This window comes from Neovison vison, chromosome 6 (genome assembly GCF_020171115.1).
Source record: "Neovison vison isolate M4711 chromosome 6, ASM_NN_V1, whole genome shotgun sequence".
NCBI classification, from domain to species: Eukaryota; Metazoa; Chordata; class Mammalia; order Carnivora; family Mustelidae; genus Neogale; species Neogale vison.
Genome location: NC_058096.1, coordinates 106,250,143 through 106,275,277, shown reverse-complemented (window position 1 = coordinate 106,275,277; position 25,135 = coordinate 106,250,143). Strand labels below are relative to the sequence as shown.

Here is a 25,135-nt window from a genome sequence, read left to right as displayed (position 1 = left end):
GTGACGTCACAGGCATAGTGACATCACAGGGAGGAACTAGAGAAGGATGTGATGTAGAATTAACAGCCATAGTGATCAGTTCCACATTATAGAGAAAATGTGAAGAAAGAGGTCTGGTGGTGTGGTGAAAATAACCAGATTGATTTGAATCTGGGGACTGGGGACTGATATTTTACTTCTGTATATTGACTGAAATGAGAAATATCTACGAGTATCTGGTCAAATATATGTAATAGCAGATACTAACAATTTAGATGCCTAGTGAAATGATATCCTATTTTAAAAGAAACAAATAGGAACTTAGAATTGAAGATTGCCTGTGTATTTTAGAGCTGAATGCAAAACTGGTATCCCAAACAGCCCTTTATTTGTTAGCCTGATTTCTGGATATGCCAGATTTGGGAGGACATCAGTGAAAAAGATCAATGATCCCCAATTTTCTTTCATTCGTTGAACATTTTTGAATTGCTGTTTCTGTACTTGGCATTGTGAATGACAAAAACCACCTTACCTTGACTGCTTTCTGTTAATCCAGTGAGAGGCTCCTCTTTTTTTTTTTTTTTTAAGAGATTTTATTTATTTATTTGACAGAGATCACAAGTAGGCAGAGAGGCAGGCAGAGGGGCGGGGAAGGGGGGAGGCAGGCTCCCTGCTGAGCAGAGAGCCCAATGTGGGGCTCGATCAATGAGGGGCCCCATGGGATCATGACCTGAGCCGCAGACAGAGGCTTTAACCCACTGAGCCACCCAGGTACCCCGAGAGGCCTCTCTTCTTGCATTGTCAACAACCAGCTGAGAGCCTAGCTGAGCTGTTTTACAAGGAGACTTCTCATCTGTTCCTTAGAACATCCTTCAGCTTTCAGCTCTAATTTATACAGAATCTATATATCTACTCACTATATTTCCTTCAACAATACTTTTGCTAGAGGGCCCATTCAAAATCTATACTCCCTTTTGTGACAGCACAAAAGGACTCATTTAAACAGAACCTGGCAGGCAGGAAGAATTCAAAAGCTGGCTAATTATCTACGTGTTCATTATTAGTCAATATCTTTAAGATTCTATTGTTGCTATCAAGTTTATATAAATTCACTTCCTTGTTAAAACTGTATTTCCTTGAAAGTAAAATGAGTAGTTTTGCCTCTTTCTGATAATTAAATGCCTAATATTCTGAAAAAGAGCCCCAGTCCTGTGTGGTAGATAGTGCTGTACGGTCCATGTACTAGGGGAGGAAACTGAGGTAGAAAGGTTCAGTGAGCTTGCCCAGGGTCTTAGAGCTGGCAGGTAGTGAGCCAGGCTTCCGACCCCCAGCTTCAAGCCCGTGCCAGGGGCCAATCTATACAGCGTAAGGTACCAGCTGTCCCAGGATATGGCACGCTAGAATGGACTTGTGATTACCAGCCTGTGAGAGTGGAGTCTGGGTTTATTTCATCTCTGCCTTTAACTCTTTGGCCTTGGGTAGGTTGCAATTTCTCCAGATGTTCATTTCTTACCCCCAGAGGGGAAAGAAAGGAACTACTGAGTCAAATGATCTCTTCACTGTTTCCCCTTAGCTCAAACTCTGAATTCTTACTGTGAGTCAACTGGGAAGGGGTAGTAGAATATTAATAGCTGTTCACTATTAAGGAAAAATGTTATCTGCTTTTGAAAAAGAGTTTTTGATGTTTCTAAAGGAAGCCCGAAAGGCAAACTGTAACGGATCTGTAGAGGGGCTGGGAAAAATCCAAGAAAAAAAAAGAAAGATGAGGGACTGGGCGTGGTGCTCATCCAGAACACTGAAAACAAAAACGAACAAAGCAAATAAATTGGGGAAAAGAAAAATATACAGCCCCCAAATAAAATAGACGGTCTGACCAAAATTTCTTTCACTTCAGAATGAAGAAATACTGGAAAGCAGTCACGATGGGGAGAACCCTAAGCCAGAGCACCTTGACAGTCCTGAAAATCTTTCCCCTACCAGGTAAGACTGCAGATCCTGGGCAGGAATCATTTTAACCCCTTGAGATGATAGGGAGAGGGGAGCGTATCTTCTGTTTTAAATCTCATCACTCATTTTCCCCAGGTAAAAATCACATATTTATTCTGCTTACTAACCTTCATTTATGTACCTGAGAACAAACTCACCGATTTCATAAAAGCAAAAGCAAGAGCTGCACATGACTTAGAAACCAAGTTCCAGGTATACTCAGTATTTTAAAAAAATGAATTATCAAGAAAAAACAAAACAGTAAATGTAAACTAATGTTGATAGATTGAATTATTGGTTTGAAAGCATTTAAAAGGAATAGGTTCCCCAAAGACACAAGTTATACAAATTCAATGCTATTTTCAGACCACAGGAAGGTATTTGCATGCATGTGACTGCTCTGCCATTCAGAAAGCCTAAATTAGTGTGGTAAACACCAAAAGCATAGAGGAAATTCATTTTTTAAAAAATCTTCTTTATACTCAGAATCTACATCATTAGTTCTATTCTTGCAATCATCACACTACTTCTATCTACGCCATTTAACTTACTGACTTATGAGCCACTCTTGTGCCCAGGGACTATGATAATACTTAGCTTTTAGCAGGCCCTCAAAATATGTCTGTAAAGTAAATGAACCAAAGTCTTCAGGAACTTGCCATTTGATTAAAGCCCATATTAGTTTCATTAGACTACTTTATACTCTTTCACTTTAAGGTGTACTCAAGGAGAGATGTGGGCTCTTACCAACTAAAATGTTATCTCTCAGTTTCAGTAAATGGCCCACATCAGCATATTTGAAAGTGTCTTTATTTGTGTTGTCTCAGAAAAGCATCTCTTGACAATGTGTTCTGTTGTCCTTAAGTGACGGTGTATCTTTTTTTTTTTTTTTTTTTTTTGAGAGAGAGAGAGAGTGTGAGCAGGGAAGGCAGAGAGGGATGGTAAGAGAGGGAGAATCCTAAGCAGACTCCACGTGCAGAACAGAGCCCAACTTGGGGCTCAGAACTCATGACTCTGAGATCATGACCTAACCCGAAATCATGTCAGATGCTAACCACCTAAGCGGGCGGGGGATTACTTTAAGCCCCCGTGATAGCACTGTGCACAGTCCCTACATTCAGAACTTGTATTTTAGCTAGGAAGAAAACTAAATAATTAGTCAGTAGCACAATAATATATGTGATTAAGTATGTATTTTGGGAGGAAGAGATGCTTAATGGAAAAGCACATTTAGGGTTGGAGTTTCAAGACTTCAAAAGGTCCAGGAGAAACGATGGTCCATTGGTTAACTTACACAAGGTGTGGTCATGAATAAGATTCATCACTGATGATAGTGGCGGTGGGAAAAATACTGCTATGGGAAATCAAGAAGGAAAGGAAGATTCCATAAGGCCTTGGGGACCAGGTCGAAGAGATTAGATTTGATGCTCAAGACAGTAAGGAACCTTTGAGGTCTGGAACAAAAGAATATCTACAAGCAAAAAAATCACATGCTTCCAAGTTTTAAAAACGTATATAGATTGAATCACACCGTATCTTAGGCTAAGAACTGAGCAGGAATCGGGTAAAAAGCAGAGGAAAACATACTATGTACAAATATACAGAAGCAGCACTCGGACAGAAGGAGGCCTAAGAACGTTCCTGACTTTCAAAGACTCGAGTTAATGTGAATCTACTTTCCGACACATAATGATAGCAAATAAGAGAATGTAACCCTTTCCAGTGGTGTTTGATGGCCCCGTAGCTGCAGGTTTTCATCCCTTTCCTGAACAATTGATCAGAAAAGACTTCCCCGAACTTAGACATTCCAGCATACGTCATTTAACAAACTAAAGAAGCATTTTAGGTGTTTCCATGAGCGAGGACAAGATAATCCTCTGTCCTGGGCACAGCAACAGGTCTGAACAGCAACAGGATTAAGACTGTGGACTACAGACCTCCCTGACATTAAACAGAACAAGTTGATTATATAAACAAATGGGGTTCACATACAGGAGTTTAAAAATTTGTGCAAATACACATCTGACAATTTTCAAGTTCTTTATTGGAAATCACAGATTTATTTTTAAAAACTCACTAATTATTTTGCCATACAAGAGCAAAATTCAAAATAATATAAATATTTAACATACTGGTATAAAATTAATAATATGGAAAAAAGATGCAAACCAACCAAGAGGTAAAAAGTTTTTAGCATTAACACTGTGTACAACCATCGTCTAACTCGAGTGACCATCCATGCTGATAGTTCAGTATCCCTTTGTTGACGATTTTTGAGACAGCCCTGCATTAGAGCACCAAAAATATTTTTTCCTCCTTTTTTTAAAAGGCTGGAATCCTTTTATTTACAAATATTCTTCTCAGTACTTTAAATCAAATGAAGGAAGCATCTAGCAATTTCCTTCTTATTAAAAAAGGAAGTGCCTTCATATTTCCTTTAAATTTAAATCTGTTCCATTCTATTCTAAGCAAAAATAAGAAGATGAACACAATTGAGGGGAGCTCTTTTGCAAATAAATAATTTTTTCACAAAAGTATTGCTGTAAACAAGATCATCTCAATGGCCAGAGAGATACTTATGTTTTCAACCAATGGAAAATTTAAACAGTTACAAGTATAGATACCCAGGGTATGTATGGCCAAAAGGCAAACAATTATTAAAGAATCAACTAATAAAAATTAATTGTAAACCAGCTTTGTCAAAATGTGATTTTGTTATCTACAGGTCTTAAAATTGGTCAGAAAACTGAAACTGTCAGAATCTAAAAACATTGAACCTACTCTGAAAGTCACTACAAGCCCAGAAAGGTTGACACTGTAGTTTGGACATTAGTTAAAAATCCTAAATTAATCTGAGCAATCAATGTAAACAAGCCTCAATTTTCAAAATAGAAAAAAAAATTAACAAAAAATTCCTGTAAACATTAAAAAGCTATCTGCAAAAAATTACAATATGTATCATCCTCCAATTGTTTGCCAATTCTTTCAGTTTTATGTTCTGCATGTTTCAGACCTCATCTAATGAAATGAGACATCTTAGTTTTCCCTAACAGTCACCTCCGCAGAGACAGAGGTTTTACAATCAGTTCAACTGCTTTTGCTGAAGTCACCATTTTGGACGTCGTATAATCCCTGTGACAATAGACGTCACCTAGTTCTTTCTGTAATGAGGGGAGGTTTTGCATCATGACCACATTTCTATCATGCCCAGTGAGATGAACGCAACTTACCCTTTCAGAGCTCAGCCACATCTCTTTGAATAGGAAGCTTTGCAAATATTTTAAACCTCATTCTGGTGACAATTCTATCACTTCGTTCTGCTTTCCACTGTGAGGTATTTCAAAATTGATGACACCTCTGATAATCATTTTGATGAAAGAACTTATTTTTTTTTTAAGGTAGGATAGCTTTGATTTGATGCTGAATACTCTTGATTTTAGAATCTGACAAAGTACTGTGGTTTAGGAGATGTTGTTGGGGAGGGGTAGGCTAATTTTCGTCATCGTCACAATAATTTACACACTAATAATTTTATTTTATAAATTACAGAAAAGGAGAAAAGAGGCATTTAATGTTCTTTCTTTTTGAAGTCCTCTCCATTATTATATTCCTCTCTGCAAACTACATTCAAAAAACTACCTTAAAGACAGGCTGATATTGAATATTTAAAAACCAGCTGAAAATTTCATTAAAATTGGCTGATTTGAATGAACAATGATTTCTCCCTAGATAAAGACCTTGTGAGCAATAAACTGCCCATGTTTTGTGTCATTTCTAATTATCAAAAAATTCACATGAAGTACCAGTTAGACCAGAGCGAATGACAGCTCAAATTTCACATTACACTTTGAAAAAAGATATAAATATATTTTAAATGATTCTAATACTATTTAGGTAAGTTAGCTACAGGGATGTGACAATGATTGATTTGGCTGTTTCTAAAGAAATTGTGTACATTTTTCTAAGTCCCCTCTGAAGAACAGGAACTTTCTTTTCAGGTTCAAGTACTTTCTCCTATGCCAATCCTCTGCTGCTCCCATCTCCCCCAGTCACGTGCTCTCCAGTGAAAACTAATTTGTAAATCTGGTCTGACAACATACTAATTTCTTTGAAATGTTGTACTTTACATTCACTTAGTATTTTCCAAAAGCACTTACTCTAACACCAAGGCACCTCAACAACTTCTCTATGCCTCAAATATACATGTGGCATTGAGTGAGAACTTGAGTTTCCCTTTAGTTTTGTCTCCATAAACCTTTTTTAAATATAAATTCCTTGAAATGAATTTGGGCCATGAAGTAGATAAGTTACACTGAATAGCTTCTAGAATCAAAGAAACATTCTGATAGACTGGGTTTTCAAAATATTTCTTCGTTTTTTCATACTCATTTTACTTAAGGTATCAACAAATACATAAAGTTTTTTCACCCAGGTTTGGCTCAGTGACAGTGAAAACATACAACATTCAAGTACCATTAGACAAAGGCGGCCCTACAAGGATACGTGTTAAGAGAGGTCAGTCTGCAGAGAAGGACTATCTTAATTATCCTGCAGTATATTTGACCAAAAAACCCTTTTGAAATTGTTTTGACTTTGGGGTCTGTGGCATCCCTCCAGAGGTCCTGAAGGTCTTGTACGTGTCCATGAGATGTCATCATTTTATCGTAGATGCAGGGATGATAAGGAGTTTTTCCTTCCCCGGAGAAAAACACATGGTGTTGTGGTACTATCCCCATTTTATTGGCACAGAGGCCCATGAACACATCATCTATGTAAAGACTAGAGTTAAGTGTCTGTGACGCCTCGTAGACTTTGGCGGCTACGTCGCCAGAGATGACGTAGGCAGCTCCAGCAGTATAGTCAGGGTAAGCCGGCCACTGGTACATTTCATAAGGGACATAGTATTTGCTGCGTTTGTCTCTCACAGGAGGAGCTCCGCGATGAACCCGACCAATCCAAAAGTCCTGAACGCCAATTTTTTCTAGACTTTGAAGGTACTCGATAAGATTTGGCATATGAATAAATATGTCATCATCAGCTGTCATAAGGAATTTGGCATGAGGACAAAAGCTGTTTGCCCAACTGAACTGCAGAAGTAATTTAAGAGTAAGATTATAGAAAGAATCAGCAAAGTCTTGCTGGATTAGATCACTGTACACTTGATCTTCCCAGACCAGTTTTCTCTGCAGTTCTTCTCTCGTCAGTGGGTTAGCAGGTGTCCCTAAAGCAAAAAGAGTTTTGATGTTGGCATTAAGTTGGGACTGAACGTACTTCTCATTGCCCCACGTTTTCCTAATTGCGAAACGTCGATCGTAGTTTTCGGGAGCAGTTTTTACAAACAGTAACAGGAGGATGTCTTGTGCCTGACATTTCTCCTCATGGTTAATCAGGTACTGGTAGCGAGTCGCCCCATCCACACTATGCTTAAGAGACAGGCTATCATTCACAAAGTCATAGCTATTTATGAGGTATCTGTAGGAGTAGGACTTCATATGGCTCACAATGTGATTATCGATGGGTCCCCAAAAAAACATGAGGCTTAGTATAAAACAAGTGGCAAATAACTGAACGAACTGCCATTTTTTTACTCTTCTGCCACTCACAAACATTATGACATCCACGCAGCTCCGTTTTTACTTAGGGTTGGTTTTAAATGGGCGCTTGCTCCTTCGAGACCGTAGAACTTGGTATCGTGTAGAACAGATGTCCATCTTAATACACGTCCACCATTAGAAAAGTAGGAGCTTCTCGTGTCACAAAATATTGTCTTTTCATACCATTTTTTCTGAGATTGTGAAAGAGTGGAACACGCAGAAGGAGGAGGACACCGGCCCATCAGAGTGTTTCCACACCGGCATCCTTCACTGAGTTAGGTGACGGGCCTCGTGTCACTAGTCCATGGGCTTCCTTCTGTGAGAGTAAAGTGCCACCTGTTAGAGTCAGGAAGAGAAAAGATGCCAAGTGAATGGGTGAGAGTGACCAAAAAGGAAGAAAGGACTTTTCGTTCTTCAAAATGAAATGTAACGTGCCAGATGTGGACAGAAGGTGATGAGGCAGCTCGTGTTTAGCAGGGGCATACAGATGTTTGTTTCTTGGCGGGAGCAGGAGGAGGCTAGGAAAAGGGAAAGAACCATTCACTCCCTACTGTCCTCCCCTTCAGCATACGGAGGCCCTTTCCTCATCTTAACTTTAAAAAATAAAAAGCCTCCCAAATGGCTATGAGCCTATACACTTGAAGTTCACAATCTCACATGGGTGTGTCCAGGAATATACTGATCTGCAGTGCAGCCAGGATGAAAGGAGCAGCGGGGACCCCTGGTTTTAGGGCACAACACCTTTCTTACAAGTTGAAGGTTTGTGGCAACCCTGCGTCAAGCAAGAGGTTGCCATTTTTCCACCAGCATTTGCTCTCCTCGTGTCTCTGTGTCCCATTTCAGTGATTCTCATAGTATTTCAAATGTTTTCATTATTATATTTGTAACGGTGATCTGTGATCAGGTGACTGTGACTCGGTAAAAGCCTGGATGATGGTTAGCATTTTTTAGCAATAAAGTATTTTTTAATTAAGGTATGTACATTTTTTTAGACATACTTCACAGATCACAGTATAGTGTGAACTTAACTTTTATATGTGCTGGGAGATCAAAAAATTTATTTGACTTGCTTTATCATGATATTTGCCTTATTGTGATTGGTCTGGAACCAAACCTGCTGTCTCCCCAAGATTATGCCTGTATATAGTTCAAGGCAAAATAGATGAATGATGAAAAGAAAGTTCATAACAGTTAAAATTCATTAAAGCTTGCCCCAGACAAGACAGGAATAAGAATAAGATTTTGTTTCAAAAAAATCAAGGTTTGTAAATCAGGGAGTCGAGATAGATTTTCAAAAGCACAGCCCAAACTCTCTCAAACCAAAATAACTTTGTGAGCCCCACATCTATATAGTCCTCTTCCTCCTTTTTCATTTGGAAGCTCAACAGGCATCTCAAATTTAATACATTCAAACCAGGAAGGCACAGGGTTATAGCCAAAGAGCACTGTCTTTGTAGTCTGGCAATGTGAACACCAGCACTGGCTCTCCCGCTGCCCTGCAGCGTGCACCTAATCCAGGAATCTGAAAGACTGGGATGACCCCATTTAACTCAGTCCTTATGCAAGTTAAATGGGAATATTCACAGAAATATAGATAGAGGGAGGTAGACAGACCTTGCACACAGGGACAATCCAGTGCCATTTCTTACCCCTTCTATGGTCTTCTCCCCTAACACCCGCTGTTGCCATTTTCTCTTTCTTTGAGTCTGACTGCAGTTCATGCATCTGTGCCAGAAATCTGAAAGTCCTCCTCTTCCTCCATTCCATAGCCAGTTACTTAATCCTGTGAATTGCTTCTTCTAAATCTCTCTTCACCTCTTCCTGTTATCATCACCTCTCACCCAGACAAGTGCAGCAGCCAGAACAATCCCCGACCGACCCATCTGCTACCCTAGAGTGACCTTTCTAGAACTCAGATCGAGGGGTGCCTGGGTGGCTCAGTCTTTAAGCGTCTGCCTTTGGCTCAGGTCATAATCCCAGGGTCCTGGGATGGAGCCCCTCATCAGGCTCCCTGCTTGGCGGGAAACCTGCTTCTCCCTCTCCCGCTCCCCCTGCTTGCGTGCCCTCTCTCACAGTCTCTTTGTCTCTCTGTCAAATAAATAAATAAAAATCTTTAAAAAATAATAAATAAAAATAAAACTCAGATCTAACCATGAGACTAATCGAGCTCCTTCACCCCCTTCAGATGCTCTCTCTAACAGTTGTCAGTACCAGAGTGCTGGCTGGAAGCTCAGCCATGCTTGCTAGTTCACACGTGGCAGCCTTTGTACCCACAGTCCTGTGGCCTGCTGAGCCCTGCTCTCTTTGCTAATAAGTAGTATACTATAATCTTCACTAAATTCTATAGGCATCCTTTTCTGGGAAGTCAGAATGGCAGACACTCTCCAGCACTACTACCAAATATGAGGCTTCCTGTATTACCACAGCACATTCTTGAACCCATCTTCCCAGACTGACTTTTTAAATTTAACTGTCTCTGCCAATTACACTGTGAACTCTGTGACTAGGGCACGATGTCGAAGACACCCTACCCTCAGCATGCAGGTCAGTGTCTGACCTGGTAGGCATTCTCTGAATGTCGGTACAAAGAACCATGGTGGGGGTGGAGACATCCTTCACTCAAACAGCTGGTCACTTGGGAAGAACTGGGGTCAGGAGGCCCAGTCAGTCACATGTCCTCCCCTTTCTTTCATGACTAGGAGACAGCACCTCCTGCCCTCAAGTACTCTATCCCTCATGGCTTATCCAAAGTAAGATACATCCTTTTGCCTGGAGAAGTACTCTCTCCCCTCAGGGTTAACATATCAGTCTCCTGAGCTTCAGATTGACGGGGAAAAGACCACGCAAGCTCCACTCAGTCCGGGCTGGCTGCATGGCTGAGCCTACATCACAAGCCCCAGGAAAAAGGCTCTGCATTTGTGCTCAAAGATCTCCACCTCAAGTCCCCTGCCCTTCGGCCATGCTATGAAACCACTGCATACATTTAGAGCACCCTGCTCTGCTGGGCTAACTTTGGCTATGGAAATTCCTTCCCAGCTTCTGGCCCTTTACATATAGCTGTGTTACCTATCTGCCAAAGTTACTCCGTGTTGGACTGATAACAGCAAAGACCAGGCATGCAAAAGTCCAAGGAGTGTGGGAGATCAGAGCCAACCCTCATGGAGACTTTGTCCAGAGATAATCATCTTATCTCACAGGGTATAGATTTTAAAACTTGCTAGTGCCTCTGAGGAAGTCACAACCAGTATTTAAAAAAGGAAAAGGAAAAGAAAGAACAAAATAGAGAATGGCATAATGCACTGAAAGTAGTTTAAGTATCATTTTGTGAAACTTTCAGTTTTATGTATATGTGGCTTCAGGTTGTAATGTAAAATGTATTTTTTGTGTGTGTGCTTTACCATCAAAAGAGCAAGGGATAGATCAGAATTAGTAATTTCCCCTCTTGGTTTGGCTGGTCTTGGTGGACCGAATCCTCTCGAGTAGAATGGAAAAGACAGTGGGAAACATCAGTTTCTGATGGTGGCATCTGCCTAAACTTTGCAGAATCACTTTCATTCAGGAGGGAGGGGACATTTCCTCTTGGTCTTAATAGTGCTCACTTAGATAAGGGTCCCCCTGTGAGGGCAGATACCCTCTTCTGCCTCTAGAACTGGACGCTTAATGTAAAGCAGCAGAGAATTCTTAAGGGCAGATTTTAAGATCCCCTAACTGTTTAAGAATTCTAAGAAAATTATCAATTGAGACTAATCTGCAGTTTCTATTCCAACAGACCCTGGGCAAGACACACAGAGTAACCTTTGGAACTGCAGGCAAAACCAGCTTCTCATTTCTGAGAAGCTGCACTCATAATGTTGCAATGTCAGCTCGCTTTGCACCTATTCCCAGTTGTTTACAAGTCTGAGCTTCTTGCTAGACAATCAACCCACAGGCCTGACTCCTCCAACACCCACATAAACACTTGACTCACAGAGGCCCTAGTATCTCTCTAATGAATGGGGCCTATTACTCCTTTGGTTGGTGTGTTCTGCTGCTACCAGGCATTCTAGCAACCATCCCAGACCATGTATGTATTCCCCTGCTCCCCACCCCTGATCCATGTGTATTTACCTTATTCCCCTATATTTCTTCATCTGTTCCCCATTGAGAGTCAAAGAGTCGAAACAGTTTCTAAAAAAACGACAAAGAACCTGTTGCAAAGCCAACAACCCACACTACTTAGTTAGGTTCAGAACAGCACATGCAATTCTAAAACAAGATTCCTCCCACCTCAGCAGCTTGAATTGTTTAGCTGTCATTTATACCAGTCATAACCAAAGCCCCCTGATAGGACTGATCTGATGAGGGGACGATTAGGAAAGGTGAACTACTCTTTGGCAGTACCCAGCTTCACTTTTATAACGAAAGAACCCCCAAACTCCTCCAAATCGAACATAGTCCCTAGGCAGCATTGCCCAACCAGAAGCAAAAGGCCCTTCCATGGTCTAAATTCACGAATCAGAACCAAACAGCGATGCCCGCCGGCCCTGGCTTTGCCGGTGGGCACCCCGCACCCTCATGGACTCCCCTCTTCCGTTTCACACAGAGCCTTCAGGCTTGTTGCAAACACTTCTTCTAGCTTTCGGCTCCAAAGGGAGGGGAGGCCACCACAGAGAAACCCACAGGCCTGCCGTAGCTGGAGGGAACATGCTGGGCCTGCCGGGGGAACAGAGGAGCCAGATAATGCCTGTGAGCTCAGGAACCAGCCCACCAGAATGCTGTGCCTGCAGCTTCCTTTGTGTGCACAGTGCGCAGCACAGGGACCAGGCCCCAGGCTGCAAGCCCCAGGGCCACCCGCGCTGGGGGCCAGGTTCACTGTGCAACTCAGCCACCCTCCCTGCACTCTGAGTTCATGACTTCATCTGCAGACTGGGGGTGAACGTCAATGTATTGTTATCTAGGGGATGGAAAAATTACAGATGACTTCAGAGTCTTGCTGGGAAGAGGAAACAAGAAAGACCGTAGGAGAGAACAGGACAAAGAACTACTCAGAGGTAAATACAGACAGTCCCCGACTTACGATTTTTGTATTTTACGATGGTGTGAAAGCACCATGCACTCAGTAGAAACCATACTTCAAACTGGGAATTTTGATCGTTTCCCAGGCCAGTGATATGCCATATGATAGTTTCTGGGCCGCAGCGGTGAGCCGCAGCTCCCAGTCAGCTAGGCAATCATGAGGGTAAGCAAGCACTACACTTACAGCCATTCTCTTTCTCACTTTCACTATAGTATTCAATTACATGAGCTATTCAGCATTTTCGTATCCAATATACTTGGTGTTAGATGCTTTTGCCCCACTGTAGGCTAATATAAATGTTCTGAGCACATTTAAGTTAGGCTAGGCTAAGCTATGCTGTTTGGTAGGTTAGGTGTATAAATGCTTTTTTGACTTCCAGTAATTTCAAAATTTACTGGGTTTACTGGGATGTAACCCATTCCTCCATTGAGCAAGACCTGTATGCAAATATTTGGACTATAACTTGGGTTTGCTTCTATTTGGACTAAAAAGAAGGAGCAGATTCTCTTGGTATTCTCTTTCCTAATAGAGAGGAATAGCCAGAAGAATAAAGAATAGGAACATCAGAAAAGAAGGTGGCTGACCGTATCCCAAATGCTCTTCAGTCTGGGAGCTGTGCCCCACAGTTACTCAAGAATATTTCTTCACAAGAGAACTCTTTAAACTCTTCCAGAAACAACTAGGGACTACAAGTTACCCTAGATGACCCCTGATTTCTTTTTTTTTTCTACTTTGTTCTTGCTGGTAACCCATTTCTATGTTGAGTCTACTTTAGTGGATCCTGAAATACTATACAAAGCCTGATGAAAATTTTGAAGTTTTAATCACGAATAGTGAGGCCTATACTTTAAGTTCAAGTCAAACAACCTCAGTGTTCAACCTTTCAACAAATCCGACAAGTATGTGAGTATTTGCTAAGGAATCATTATGCCAGTTGGGCGTGGTGGAAGTCATGCAGTAGTATTTCATAGTCTCCTCTCTGAAAGCATCTACAGTCTAGTTGAGACAAGACTCAGGATGCCCACTTGAAAAATCAGTTCCAAGGACAAAAAGCAGCAGATCACAGTAAATTGCAGATAGCGTCACAGCACTAATTTAGACAATACCAACTCTAGGCAAAAAAGACGAGTCCCTGGTAGTAGAGATCAGTGACAGCAGCATAGGAGGGCCTGAGGATGAACAGGATTTAGATGGTTACAGGAAAAGAAGCAATCTGTTTCAGGCAAGAAAGGAAAAAAAATAACAACATCACAAATAGTTGAGATTCAAGCAGGTATTTGAAAGCTGAGAGATCAGGGCCCGCTTATGGGGGCGGGCCTTGAAAATGAGGCAGAGGAGTCAGCATGTGCCGAGGGCAGCAAGAAGGCACAGACGTTTCAGTTTTTGTTTGAACGAAAACTGCCTTGTCAGTATGCATGCACTAAGCATCATATGAAGGGACTACTCTGGTGGTGGCACTTGGGATGGATGGGGGATGCCTGGAGATGGGTCCCCCAGTTCCCTCGGGGCCTCACACTGAAGCAGAGGGAGGTGAGGAGGCCTGGTCTAGGGTGGTGGAAGTGAGGAGGGAAGTCAGAGGGTAAGGAAGACCCTTTGGAGGAAAACAAACCCAGCACTCCCTGCTGAGTGGCCTGGGATGGGAGGAGAGGGGGAGGGGGACTTCTGGTTTCCAGCATTAGCCACACAGGAGGGCCAGCTGGTTTCCTGAGTTAGGAGTGAGGACAGCGTGTCCGGGTTTCGGCTGGTGTTGAACAGAGGTGTGAGAGGACAGCAGGTGGGGCAGTCCAGGGGGTCAGGTGAGACTGGAGGAGGCAGCAGGACTGCAGAGGGGGCAGTGCTCTGAGCATAAGGAAGGTGGCTGCTAAGAGGACCAGAGAGGAGCAGAGGGGCCCGGAGGAAGGAAACTCAGGGGAAGAAGGAGCGGGAGGAGGAAGAAAAGGAAGCATACGATTTTACTTTATGAGCACATAAATGCTGTGTGTATTTCACTTTACGCGCCTGTGTGCATGTGTGTGTTTTACTTGATGTGCCCGTGCATGCATGCATATATTTATGGGGCATCAATTTATCTGCGCAGGTTTGAGTTCAAGGACTAGGTAATACCGTTCAACAAATGAAAGAGAATACTATACAAATTCTGTAAAACTTCAGATGGTTATTTCTTCTAAAAAGGAACTATTTTCTTTCTTTCTTTTTTTTTTTTAACAGAGAAAGGCAGAGAGAGCACAAGCAGGGGGAGGGTCAGAGGGACTCCCCCACTGAGCAGGGAGCCAGATGCAGGGCTCAGGGCTCCATCCCAGGACCTGGAGATCATGACCTAAGCCGAAGGCAGATGCTTAACTATCTGAGCCACTCACGCGCCCCTAAAAAGGAACTATTTTAACAAGGGCTAGTTCATAGAAAGTTAAGATGAGGTAAAGAACAGTAGAGGGTGACCATCCGAGGGCAGGAAAGATTAAGGCCCCTGATGGTGCTCTGAGCAGAAGGAGAGCCCTGGGGCAAAGAGTGGGGTCTGTGCTGGGAGTCAGGAGGGGAGAGATGGGGGTGGGTGGAGCAGGGGAGGCAACTTCCAGGAGGAGCAACACTGAATCTGAGACCTGGAACTACAGAAAGCCCATTGGTTTGAATTCAAAATGTATCTGTTTTTGCTTCCAACCATCTGTTTTTGACCATTGTTTCTGGCCATTGTTGTCATAGATCACCAACATCTATTCTTAGAGAAACTGTATTTCCAAGTCTTACTTAGTAGACCTGCGACACTCAAATCTAAGGAGTCCTTATGTTATGAAGGGTATACTATTTCGTTCACATACCCTCCCACACACTCAACTTATTGACAAGAAAGTCATTTAGGTGGCTTCACCTACAACTGCATTTCCTTTGAAATTTCAAATTCCAGTGCACACTCTCTGGTCTGATCGCTCTTCAACCACAGCCTCTTAAATAATCCCCCAGAATCCTCTGCCCACCCCTTACCTGCTCCCTAACACTCCCACCCCATCCGGCAATCGCCTGACCTTCCTACTTCCCCAGCTGCCTGTCTCAGATGCAGAATCGTCTGGCACTTTTGCCCTTCTCTCCTTGGTTCCTGCTCTTCCACCCCAACAATATCAGATGTCGGGTCCTTCCTGCCTTCAGGCTGCAGGGGAGGCATAACCCCCTGGGCAGACTGTTACTGCAGGTGGTGATATTGAGCTGTGGGCAGAGGGCTCAATTCTGTATGAGGAGCCTTCACTTGTCCTGGACCTTCTCTCTCTCTCATGGAGCCATGCTCCCTCATCAGCCATGCTCAATCTCCTCCCTCTGTCTGTGCCCCTCACTCTTAGCTGTGGCTTCCCCTCCTGCCCACAGAAAAAGGGGAAGACATCACATGTATTGTCCCTTCTCACCCCCATGTGGGCCCCCTCTTCCCAGATCCCCAGGCTCACCAACCCTTTCCATCCCCTCAGTAGAGCACACTTTCAGGGAGAGGCAGGGGAGGCACTCATTTAGGGCACAAAACTTAAAGGTCATAAAAGTATAATTATAAACTAAGGATGCTCCTTCAGTACATCAGTTTAAAAAAAAAAAAAGCCAGAGTACTTGATATTTAAAGTTGTATTACTTATAGTCCCATATGAGACAGTTTTGGTTCCTGTCCAGGCATACATAACTCACAGGAAAGAAATATGACATTTCTATCTATCCTTAGGTGGCATTTTGCTCTTCATTCCAAGCATTATTTTCCTGGCTTGTTCTAATCCTCTATTCCCCCTAAAGAGAGCTAGGACCAATCCTCAAGAGCCCAGCTGCCATGTTAAAGGAAATCAGGTTTAGCCCTAAATTTATGGTAAATGCTGTAATTTGTTCTCCTACATTTTTCTTAGTAAAATTCATTACAGTCATTGGTGATGAGTAACACAGCTGGGTATGGTTTAGTACAAACTGCCTATTCCGTTTGCTCAAAACGGAAGGTAACAACCCCAAATTTGAATTTACCACTCACATCTTAAGTGTGAAAAATTAAATATTCCCTCAGTTGGTATTTATTTTTTAATCCATATTTGAGTGTTTCCTATATAAAGCCTATAAAAAAGGAAAAATTCTACCCAGTTGGGGTCTTTAGGTGTTTTTGTGGCTGTGACTTTAGCTATAAAAATTTAGCTGAAGCCATTGGCAGAGATCAGAAACCATCTAGAGTTGTTATCTATCCAGAAATGATACAGAGTTAGTTCTGGATTCAGTGTTACCCAAAGACTCTAAATTACAACTTGTAGCAAGCATGGATGTGGGACAGAGGGAAAAATTAGTTATAAAACCCACAGTGTGAATCTAGTAACAAGTTCCCCGTCTATATAAACTAAATTATATGTTTCTTTACAAGTTAAACACTGGTGTAGATTTCTGTTTGCCGGTTATAGGAAAAAAAAAAAAAAAAAAAAAAAAAAAGACAAGGAAATACCAAATGAGCAAACAAGTAAAGGCAGGCCCTAAGTAAAGACAAGCACTAAGGAAACTGGTGGTGAGGGACTATAGAGTATTATTATATTTCAGAGGAGTTACATTAAAAGTGACTGAAAATTCCCGGTAACAGAATTTGAAACAAACAAAAAAGCAGAAATACAAAGTAGGTCTCAGGGAGGTCAAACACTTGCTTCTCTAAGCTTGGCCTTCTGTACTGATTCCTGAGGCATAGTTGTTTGTGCGGACAGGGCGCTTGCTCTTTTAAATACAATCCTTGTCAGTTTTGTTCTTGCCTAGTTAAGAAACAAATTTCTCCTTTTGCCCACTCTAGCAACAGTTGCTAGCCTAAGTGTTTACAGTGCTCTGGGCTCTGTTCTGAGTGCTTTAAGTTCTATAGAGACTCTTTAAGCCTCACAGCAACCTATGAGGGAGAAAGCCCTCCCTGTGTTGCAGGAGAAACTGAGGCACCGCACCCAGACATGGGGCTGACCACGTAACCTCCAGAATTCCAGAATATGTGGAAGCTCAGAAGCAGCTGATGGGTTAATTCCAGAATCTGTGGAAGCTCAGAAGCAGCTGATGGGTTCCAGGAGGTCCTGTCCCTGAGCTCCGCACCTGCCTTCCTCCCTGGCACTGGCCAGCTGCTTTTCCTACAGCGTCCATCAGGATGGGAGAACAGGGACGTGAGAGGCGCAGGGCCAAGAGAAGCACCCACCAAGGCAAAGAATCTGCTTCCCTGAAGTCTGGAGTCCTTTACATTTTACTATCGCCTGCCTTTTGTCAGAGCTTGTTCTCACTCTCTTTGTAACCCACCCTTTCTTTAACCTTCTGTCTCAGTTTTCCCAGTAGCATAGGAGAATAGGCAAAAGCAACGTGAGTTTGTGTCTTTTGGGTGCAGAAAATCTTTCCTCCACAAAGAAAACTGGGGGATTTAAGGGCAGAAGGGGTCGAGAAGTGAGGAGGGAAGGAGAGGAGAGTAAAAAGTACAGGACTCAGAGAGTCCAACTATTTGATGAATAAGTATTGGATGAAATGAAAGGCACGTCTGAGGTAATATTATGATATGAAAAACAGTGATTTAACAATAGGGTGACGGGGCACCTGGGTGGCTCTGTCAGTTAAGTGTGTGGCTCTTGATTTTGGCTTAGGTCATGATCTCAGGGTCATGAGACTGAGCCCTGCAGTGGGCTTCCATGCTCAGCATGGAGTTTGCTTGAGATTCTTCCTCTCCCTTTGTTCCTCCCCCACGGCCACTGCTTGCTGCACACATGCTCCCTCTCTAAATAAAAATAAATAAAATCTTAAAAAAAAAATAGGGTGACATCATAATCTGGTAAAAACCTATTATATGAGCTAGACATACAGGCTTCTGTCCAATGGCAGTTCATATGTCCTATTCTATTGTATTTAGAAATAACATTTGACTGAGAGTTTATAGAATACAAAAAATAATGGTGTAAAATACAAGATGTATATTTAACATTCCAGTCTCAATCAACATTTATTATAATAGATTAGTAACATTTATTTAAATATCTACCTGTTGCAGGCATTAGGTGGAACAGCCCCAAAAGTAGATAATGCCTACATTTAATTAATTCAACAAATATGAATTTACCACATACTGTGTAGTAGGCCACAGGCAGGATGCAGGGAAGGCTTCCGAGATGTTTCCAGTGTGGAACCTCCTAGTGGAGTAAGCAGGTGTTCTGGTGCAATCTGGAATCCAGACCTGATTGAGGCACATGGGTAGAAAAACCAAAAGAGTTTTAGAACATGAACAAAGGTAGACATATTCTGTTGCTTCCATTTACTGGTCACATGAGTTTGACTTCACTCTAAACAATGTGCCACAGTCTTTTCTGAGGATCATTTGAGACCATTTATTTGACAAAGTGTCGTCTAAATCAGGTGTTCAAATCTATGCTAATTTCCTCTCTCTAGAAATTGTTCATACATTTGTACCATGTCAATACCATTAGTCAGTAGCTAATGTTCTTTAGGGGTTAATCACCTTTCAAAATGATAAGCTATACACTAATACTGTTCTCAAAAAATATTTATTAGATACAAGTTTTTAGAAATACTGATCTGATTGCTAAGGGGCACTTAACACATCCCAAGTACTGGTGAGACTGAGAACAGTAGTATCATTACTAATTGGCTGAACATGCCTTTGCATCATCATTGACAGGAAAGAACAATATGGCTCCCACAAGCACTTAAAAAAAAAAAAAGAATTTCTACAAAGATGACTCAGCCAAAAAATTATAAGGCCCTGTAAATTATGGAGGAAACCCAAGCTGAGGCAGCTTTTTAACTTGCTCTGCCTAGAGCACTATCAAAAAGTTGCAGAAAAAATTGTAGGAAAAGGAATAAAGAGATAAAATATGAAATTTTAGGTGGATCTAAGCTGTGTGATAATATTTTGAACTTGGACTGTCAGGGGCTTATTGCCTACAGACATGGTAGAACATTCCTTTCTGCAGAAAACTGTCTTCCAGCATCAAAGCCTTCACTACAGAATATAAACAAAGTTTAAAAAATAAGTTATAGATAAAAGCCAGTCTCTAAACTTCCAGCATTGAAAAATTTAAAAAATCACTTTTTTTATTCTAAGTTTACATTTCACCTCATCAAGGTTCTTACCTTTCAGTATGAAGATTCTTATACTTCATATATATATATATTATATATATATACACTTCATACCTTTCAGTATAAATGTATATATATACATATATATATACTTCATACCTTTCAGTATGAAGATTCTTATACCATATATATATATATATATATGCATAATACAAGAAAAATATCCTGGGGGCCGCCTGAGTGGCTCAGTGGTTTAAGCCTCTGACTTCAGCTGGGTTCATGGTCACAAGGTCCTGGAATAGAGCCCTACACCGGGCTCTCTGCTCAGCAAGGAGCCTGCTTCCCCCTCTCAACACTTGCCTACTTGTTGTGATCTCTGTCTGTCAAATAAATAAACTCTTAAAAAAAGAAAAAGAAAAATATCCTGGATTTGCATCGTTCTGGCTTAATCTTTGCTTGCAAATGGAAGAGCTCTTATAATAATTTGTTGTGCCTTAATTTCTGGAACATAAACACAATATATGCAGCTCCTAACAAGATTATTCTAACAATGGAATAAAATAATGGCTATGGAAATATTCCAAAAAAGGTTTAATGTGCTATAAAATGCAAAGCTTAGGGCAATTCAGTTGAGCATGTACAAAATTCCAAAAAGATAGGATACATGTTACTTCAAAAAGAGACCACTTCCTTCTGAATTTCTCCCATTTTCTTTCTTATAACATCCTAATATTCTGTTATGTAGATTATGGGGCAGTTGGTCCTGAGAAAGAACTCTACCTACAATTTGAAAGTCACCAAGTGCAATGATTCCAGCCAAAGTGACCCATTTTAAAAGATGACCCATTTCAAAACCCAAGAGTTATTATTCAAGCTGTTCTATATTTGAGAATTAGAAAGTTATTTCACTTTCCTACAATCTTTTTATTTGAATCAATATTTTGTAAAAGGGGAAATTGATCTCCATTTTAAGGAAGTATAATGTGACATTTTTACTTGCTAGAGCCTGCAGTTTATTTGAAAATTATTCTCTACATTCTGAGGTTTTGGGGACTTTTTTGTTTGGGCAAGTCATTTGTGTGTAATAGCACCAATGCCTCCTAACCACCCTTCATTTCTCACTTCCTCGGAAACAGCTTCTCTGAGCTTTAGCCTGAACTCTCCCTGTCATAACGCCCATACCCATCAGAAGGTGTTGGGGGTGAGCCCCAGGGGAAATGAGGTGAGTTGGAGGGAGTCAGCCTCAGCTTTAGCCTCCCAGTGCTCAATAAATGGAGGGGGCTTGTAGGAGAAGGGGAAGGGACGGAGAGAAGGAGCAGGAGACAGAAGGGTCATACGAAGTGTCTAATGTAAACCTTTCAGGTATCGAATTTATCTTGCTTTAAAATAATAATTTAAAAAAAAGTTGAACAAATAAAGCAGTCCTCCCTCCCATGTGACAAGATACAAAATCTATCATTAAGTTTCTTTTGAGAAACTTAATTTCTCAACTTAATTTTTCAGCTGCTTATCACCAATTTCCCTTTCAGAAAGTTCAAGAGGGGCTCTTTTCTGCGCTACCACTGAACACAACTATCTTTGAGCATCCTTTTCTGGGTCAATTTCAGTTTCTCACGTCCCTCTCCCTTCCCCCATAGGGACCAGGCAAAGTTCCCAAAATAAAGACACAGAGGAACAAGTCCAATTCTAACTGATGTACTTTCATCAGAGAATTACCCTAAATAAGAGCTACAAGCCACCAGCAGACACTGTGCAGTTACAACATCGGTGTCCCTTTAACATGACCCATAACCTATGAAAACCAACACTGGATAAGACAAAATATAGGCTGTGTGGTTAGAATCGGATGCAAAGTTACTACTTTGACCTATATTGTATTTGGGTAAGCAACCGGCTGTAACTAAAGGTTACAAATAAAATTCGGCAGTTAAAATAGAGTGGCCAAGACCTACCAGTAACAAGAGGTCTCCTTTCCCAGTTTCCTCTGCCTGCCCACTTCCTTGTCTGCATTTCCCCAGTCAGTAACTCGCCGAAAGTTTCCCCAGTCTGGCGGCTTCCTAATTTCTAGCCCGACACAGGCTTTCTACCCGAATTCACCCCTGCAGCGCAGGGATTGTAGCCCGATTGGGGATCCCATCCGGAATCCGGGAACCACAGGACGCGGTGTTCGCCTGCGGGCTCCCGCGCTCCGGCCCGCTTCGGTATCCCCGCGCTGCGTCTCGGTATCCGCCTCGCTGAAGCTCCCCGGGGGACGAGGAACCCGCTGGGCCCCAAGAAACTTAACCCCAAATGGAGCTCCGGGGCCCCAACCTACCTGCCGCACTCGGGCGGCACTCGGCCCGGGGTGTCGGCTGCCGGGCGCCCGCGCCCGCCAGCCAGAGCGAACAAAGACGCTCCGGAGAGGGAATGCGCCCTCCCCTTCCCCGCCGCGCAAGCTGGCGGCGGGCAACCCTGCCCCGTGGCGGTTAGGGCCTCCCGAGTCTGGGCCGCTCGCGGTCCCGGCCAGAGCAGAGGGCCGAGGCCCGGGTGTCTGCTCCAGCCGTGCGCCCTGGCCCCGGAGCGCATTCCAACCTTAAGTCCTGCAGCCACCCATGCGAGCAGGCGTGCCTTCACCTTCTCTCGGCTCCCTTCTCCTTTCTTCCCCTGTCCGCCCTTCGGAGACCTCTCCCGGTCTAAAGAAAGCTAATGGAGAGTCCGAGTCTCCCTTGCCGTAGCCCGAGAGCTGCTCCGCTGAGAAGGCGCGGTGTAGTGGGGCCGCCGCTCCGGCCAGGGGCGGGGCAGAGGCTGGGCGGCCCGGAGACCTCTCTGCGGACCACGGGAGTCAGTCTCCCGTCCCCGGCACAAAGAACCAGCCATCCGCGGAGCTGAGGCTTGTCCCCTCCAAGCGTGCCAGAACTACCCCCATTTAGTGATGTGGAAGGGAAGACAACATTTCCATCCACGAGGGCCCTCGGCCCCTGTTAGGGTGCGGTGGGCTGCAGAGCATTTTTTTTTAATCGTTACGATTGAACGCACATATGAATTGCATATGAAACTGGTCTCCAGACACTTTTCATTAGGAAGTAGAATTTGTTAGACTAATGATCCTTTCGTTCAGAACACACAACAGTTATGAGTAAGTTCTGACCGAGCGGCAGTTCTCTGATCATCTGATTTTCATTCTTAGAGCCAAGAGTTCTAAGGGCAGGCTAGTCTTTTAAAAGATCTCTTGTCACGCCACTTACGCCTTGAGCTTCTGAGGCCTAACTCACAGCAGAAGAAAACCCTAATTTACATGAAACTAAGCTTCCCTACCGCGGTTCTTTTTAAAAATACAATTGGGGAGGGATCACCCCCCCCCTCCAATGATTTTACCTTCAAGCCTAGCCCAAATTAGAAGACAGCTTAAAGCAAAACTCACCAAGTCCAAGCCCAGCTATTTAAATTCCTAAGTCAGAGGTCGGCTATCTTCCGGGCGTCGGAGCGAAAGTCGGTGGTCTCAAGAACAAAACTTGCCCGCTTTAAATATTGGGCCAGGACTGGGCAGTCAGCGCTGAACTCGGCTACCTTTCTCGGGCGGGGGCGGGCTGGAGCCGGCGATTGGGGAGGACCCAATCAGGGGCTCCCGGCGGAGAGTGGGGGTGCGGCACCCGGGAGCCTGCCCTGCGGCACGGCCAGTGCACGTTTCCTGCACCTTTTGGTGTTCACTGCCAAAGTCGAACGTGGCCCACGCCTCCGCCGCCAACTCGGCGTGTTGCTGAAAGTGATGGGTCCCGCCCCGCCAGTTCTTGTTGGTGTTTGACGACTCCAGGAAGTACCCACCCTACCGCGTCTTCAGTTAATTGAGATCGTTAACTTTGATGATCCACTGTGAGCCAGAATCCGCAAGAAGGGCCCTTTTGAGTTGTTTCCCCTTTTTCAAAATACTTCATGCACGTAACTGGACAAAATCAGGAGAATATAAATTTCTGATAAGGAAAGAGATTGTAAATAAATGCTTTATGGATTTGGTTTCTTGTCCCCCAAATGTTCTAGCCTTCTCCTAATAGAACAAACATTATCATTTAACAAGTAATATTTTGAATGATTTTGTAATTGTACATATTTCAGAACATGACAGAAAGCAAAACATTAATCTAAATACTTCGGTAAGATAAAAAAAAAACAACTTTGGGTTTCTTGTCATAAAGGCAGTAAGACAGGTAATAGGTTAAAAATAGATTACTGAATCAGAGTTTGAAGCTGTAAATACAACATTGTATTTGTTATTCCAAACTCGATTTTCAGGAAGTTTTGTAATAGCTCTCTTTAAGCACTTCGCCATAGTTTCAAACATGCAATTCTTTTCATATATTACCTATAGAGCACAGTCAGCATTGCTAAAAGATCATAGTGTCATATGCATATCAGACCATATACAGAAATATTAACATAATGTGATTTGTAAGGGAGTCACTGACAGTGACCCATACGTAAGCTGATACACTGTACAGCGCATCACCTCCCTTCTTTATCTGTATGAAATAAAACCCTTGATCAAGGTTACACATACAGTACCCACCCCCAGCTGTCATATGTATATGTTCTATTTATGTGCAAATGTTCAATTACCATTATATTCCCTTCAGGTCATTTGGAACCAGATCCACATACACAGATGTCAGCACCTGTGTTCCACCTGCAAGAACACATAGGACTGTACCTGCAAGAAATATAAACCGGCCCAAATATTGAAAAACATATAGAAGTAAAACATGAAATCATTCATTTACACATAGACACATTCTATTTACACATAGACACGGCAGACAGAGAAATGATTTCAAAAGTGAGTCAAGAGCTTGGTAAGAGGATGTAGGGCTTGCAGTTGGGGGAGGGGAGAGGATGTAGATGGGAGAAGGGACCCAGCAGAGTGAACCAGAATGCCTGCTCTGGTTTCACACTCCACCCACCCACCCACACACAACATGCAGGGAAGGGGGCAGCAGCCTGGCAGGCCGTTTGCCCATCTGGGAGCATTTCCTTTCTGCAGGCTGTTTCCTATCCCATCCCACAGGGAGAGGAAGAGGATGATAGACTTGATGGTATAGAACAGAGTACTCATGTTTCTTTTATTGGGAGAGAATATATGAACATCCTAAAACTAGTTGGAAATAAAATTAGGTGATACCAGTGATGCTGATTTGACAGCACGGAGAAGGACCCTGTCACGGCCCTCGGTGTCCACAGTAGCTGCTTATGAACAGAGACCACTACAATTAGATTTATAAATGACTTTAAATCTCTCTCTCTCTCAGAAATGTGCTTCACAGAACACTAGAGAGCTATGGAAAGTACTGGAAAAAGTACTGTACCATCAAAATGGTAAACTTGAAAAATGAGAAGAATTACAATCGGCATTTTAGATTTGAGAAGGGACAAGACAAGGCAGAGATAGAGCAGAGGGGAAGCGGATGTAGGAGAGAGGGCCAGAGGGGAGGGCATCAGGACATTATCATGA

General features: G+C 42.7%; 2 protein-coding genes across 4 annotated transcripts in view; one reads left to right on the top strand and one right to left on the bottom strand.

Annotated features, from left to right (window-relative positions):
- The window catches only part of MCF2L2 (MCF.2 cell line derived transforming sequence-like 2), a 249,011-nt gene that overhangs the window by 152,209 nt on the left and 71,667 nt on the right, over window positions 1-25,135 (top strand). For all 3 annotated transcript variants that reach the window (XM_044251864.1, XM_044251866.1, XM_044251865.1), the window contains one exon: window positions 1,874-1,959. In XM_044251864.1, the coding sequence (XP_044107799.1) occupies window positions 1,874-1,959 (86 nt within the window). The remainder of the gene's footprint in view (window positions 1-1,873; window positions 1,960-25,135) is intronic.
- Window positions 3,989-23,365, bottom strand: B3GNT5 (UDP-GlcNAc:betaGal beta-1,3-N-acetylglucosaminyltransferase 5). The gene is made up of 3 exons (XM_044251867.1): window positions 23,057-23,365; window positions 18,684-18,790; window positions 3,989-7,895 (listed from the first exon to the last, which is right to left on the bottom strand). Exon 3 carries the CDS (start codon window positions 7,572-7,574, stop codon window positions 6,441-6,443), a length of 1,134 nt encoding a protein of 377 aa, XP_044107802.1. The 5' UTR covers window positions 7,575-7,895; window positions 18,684-18,790; window positions 23,057-23,365; the 3' UTR covers window positions 3,989-6,440.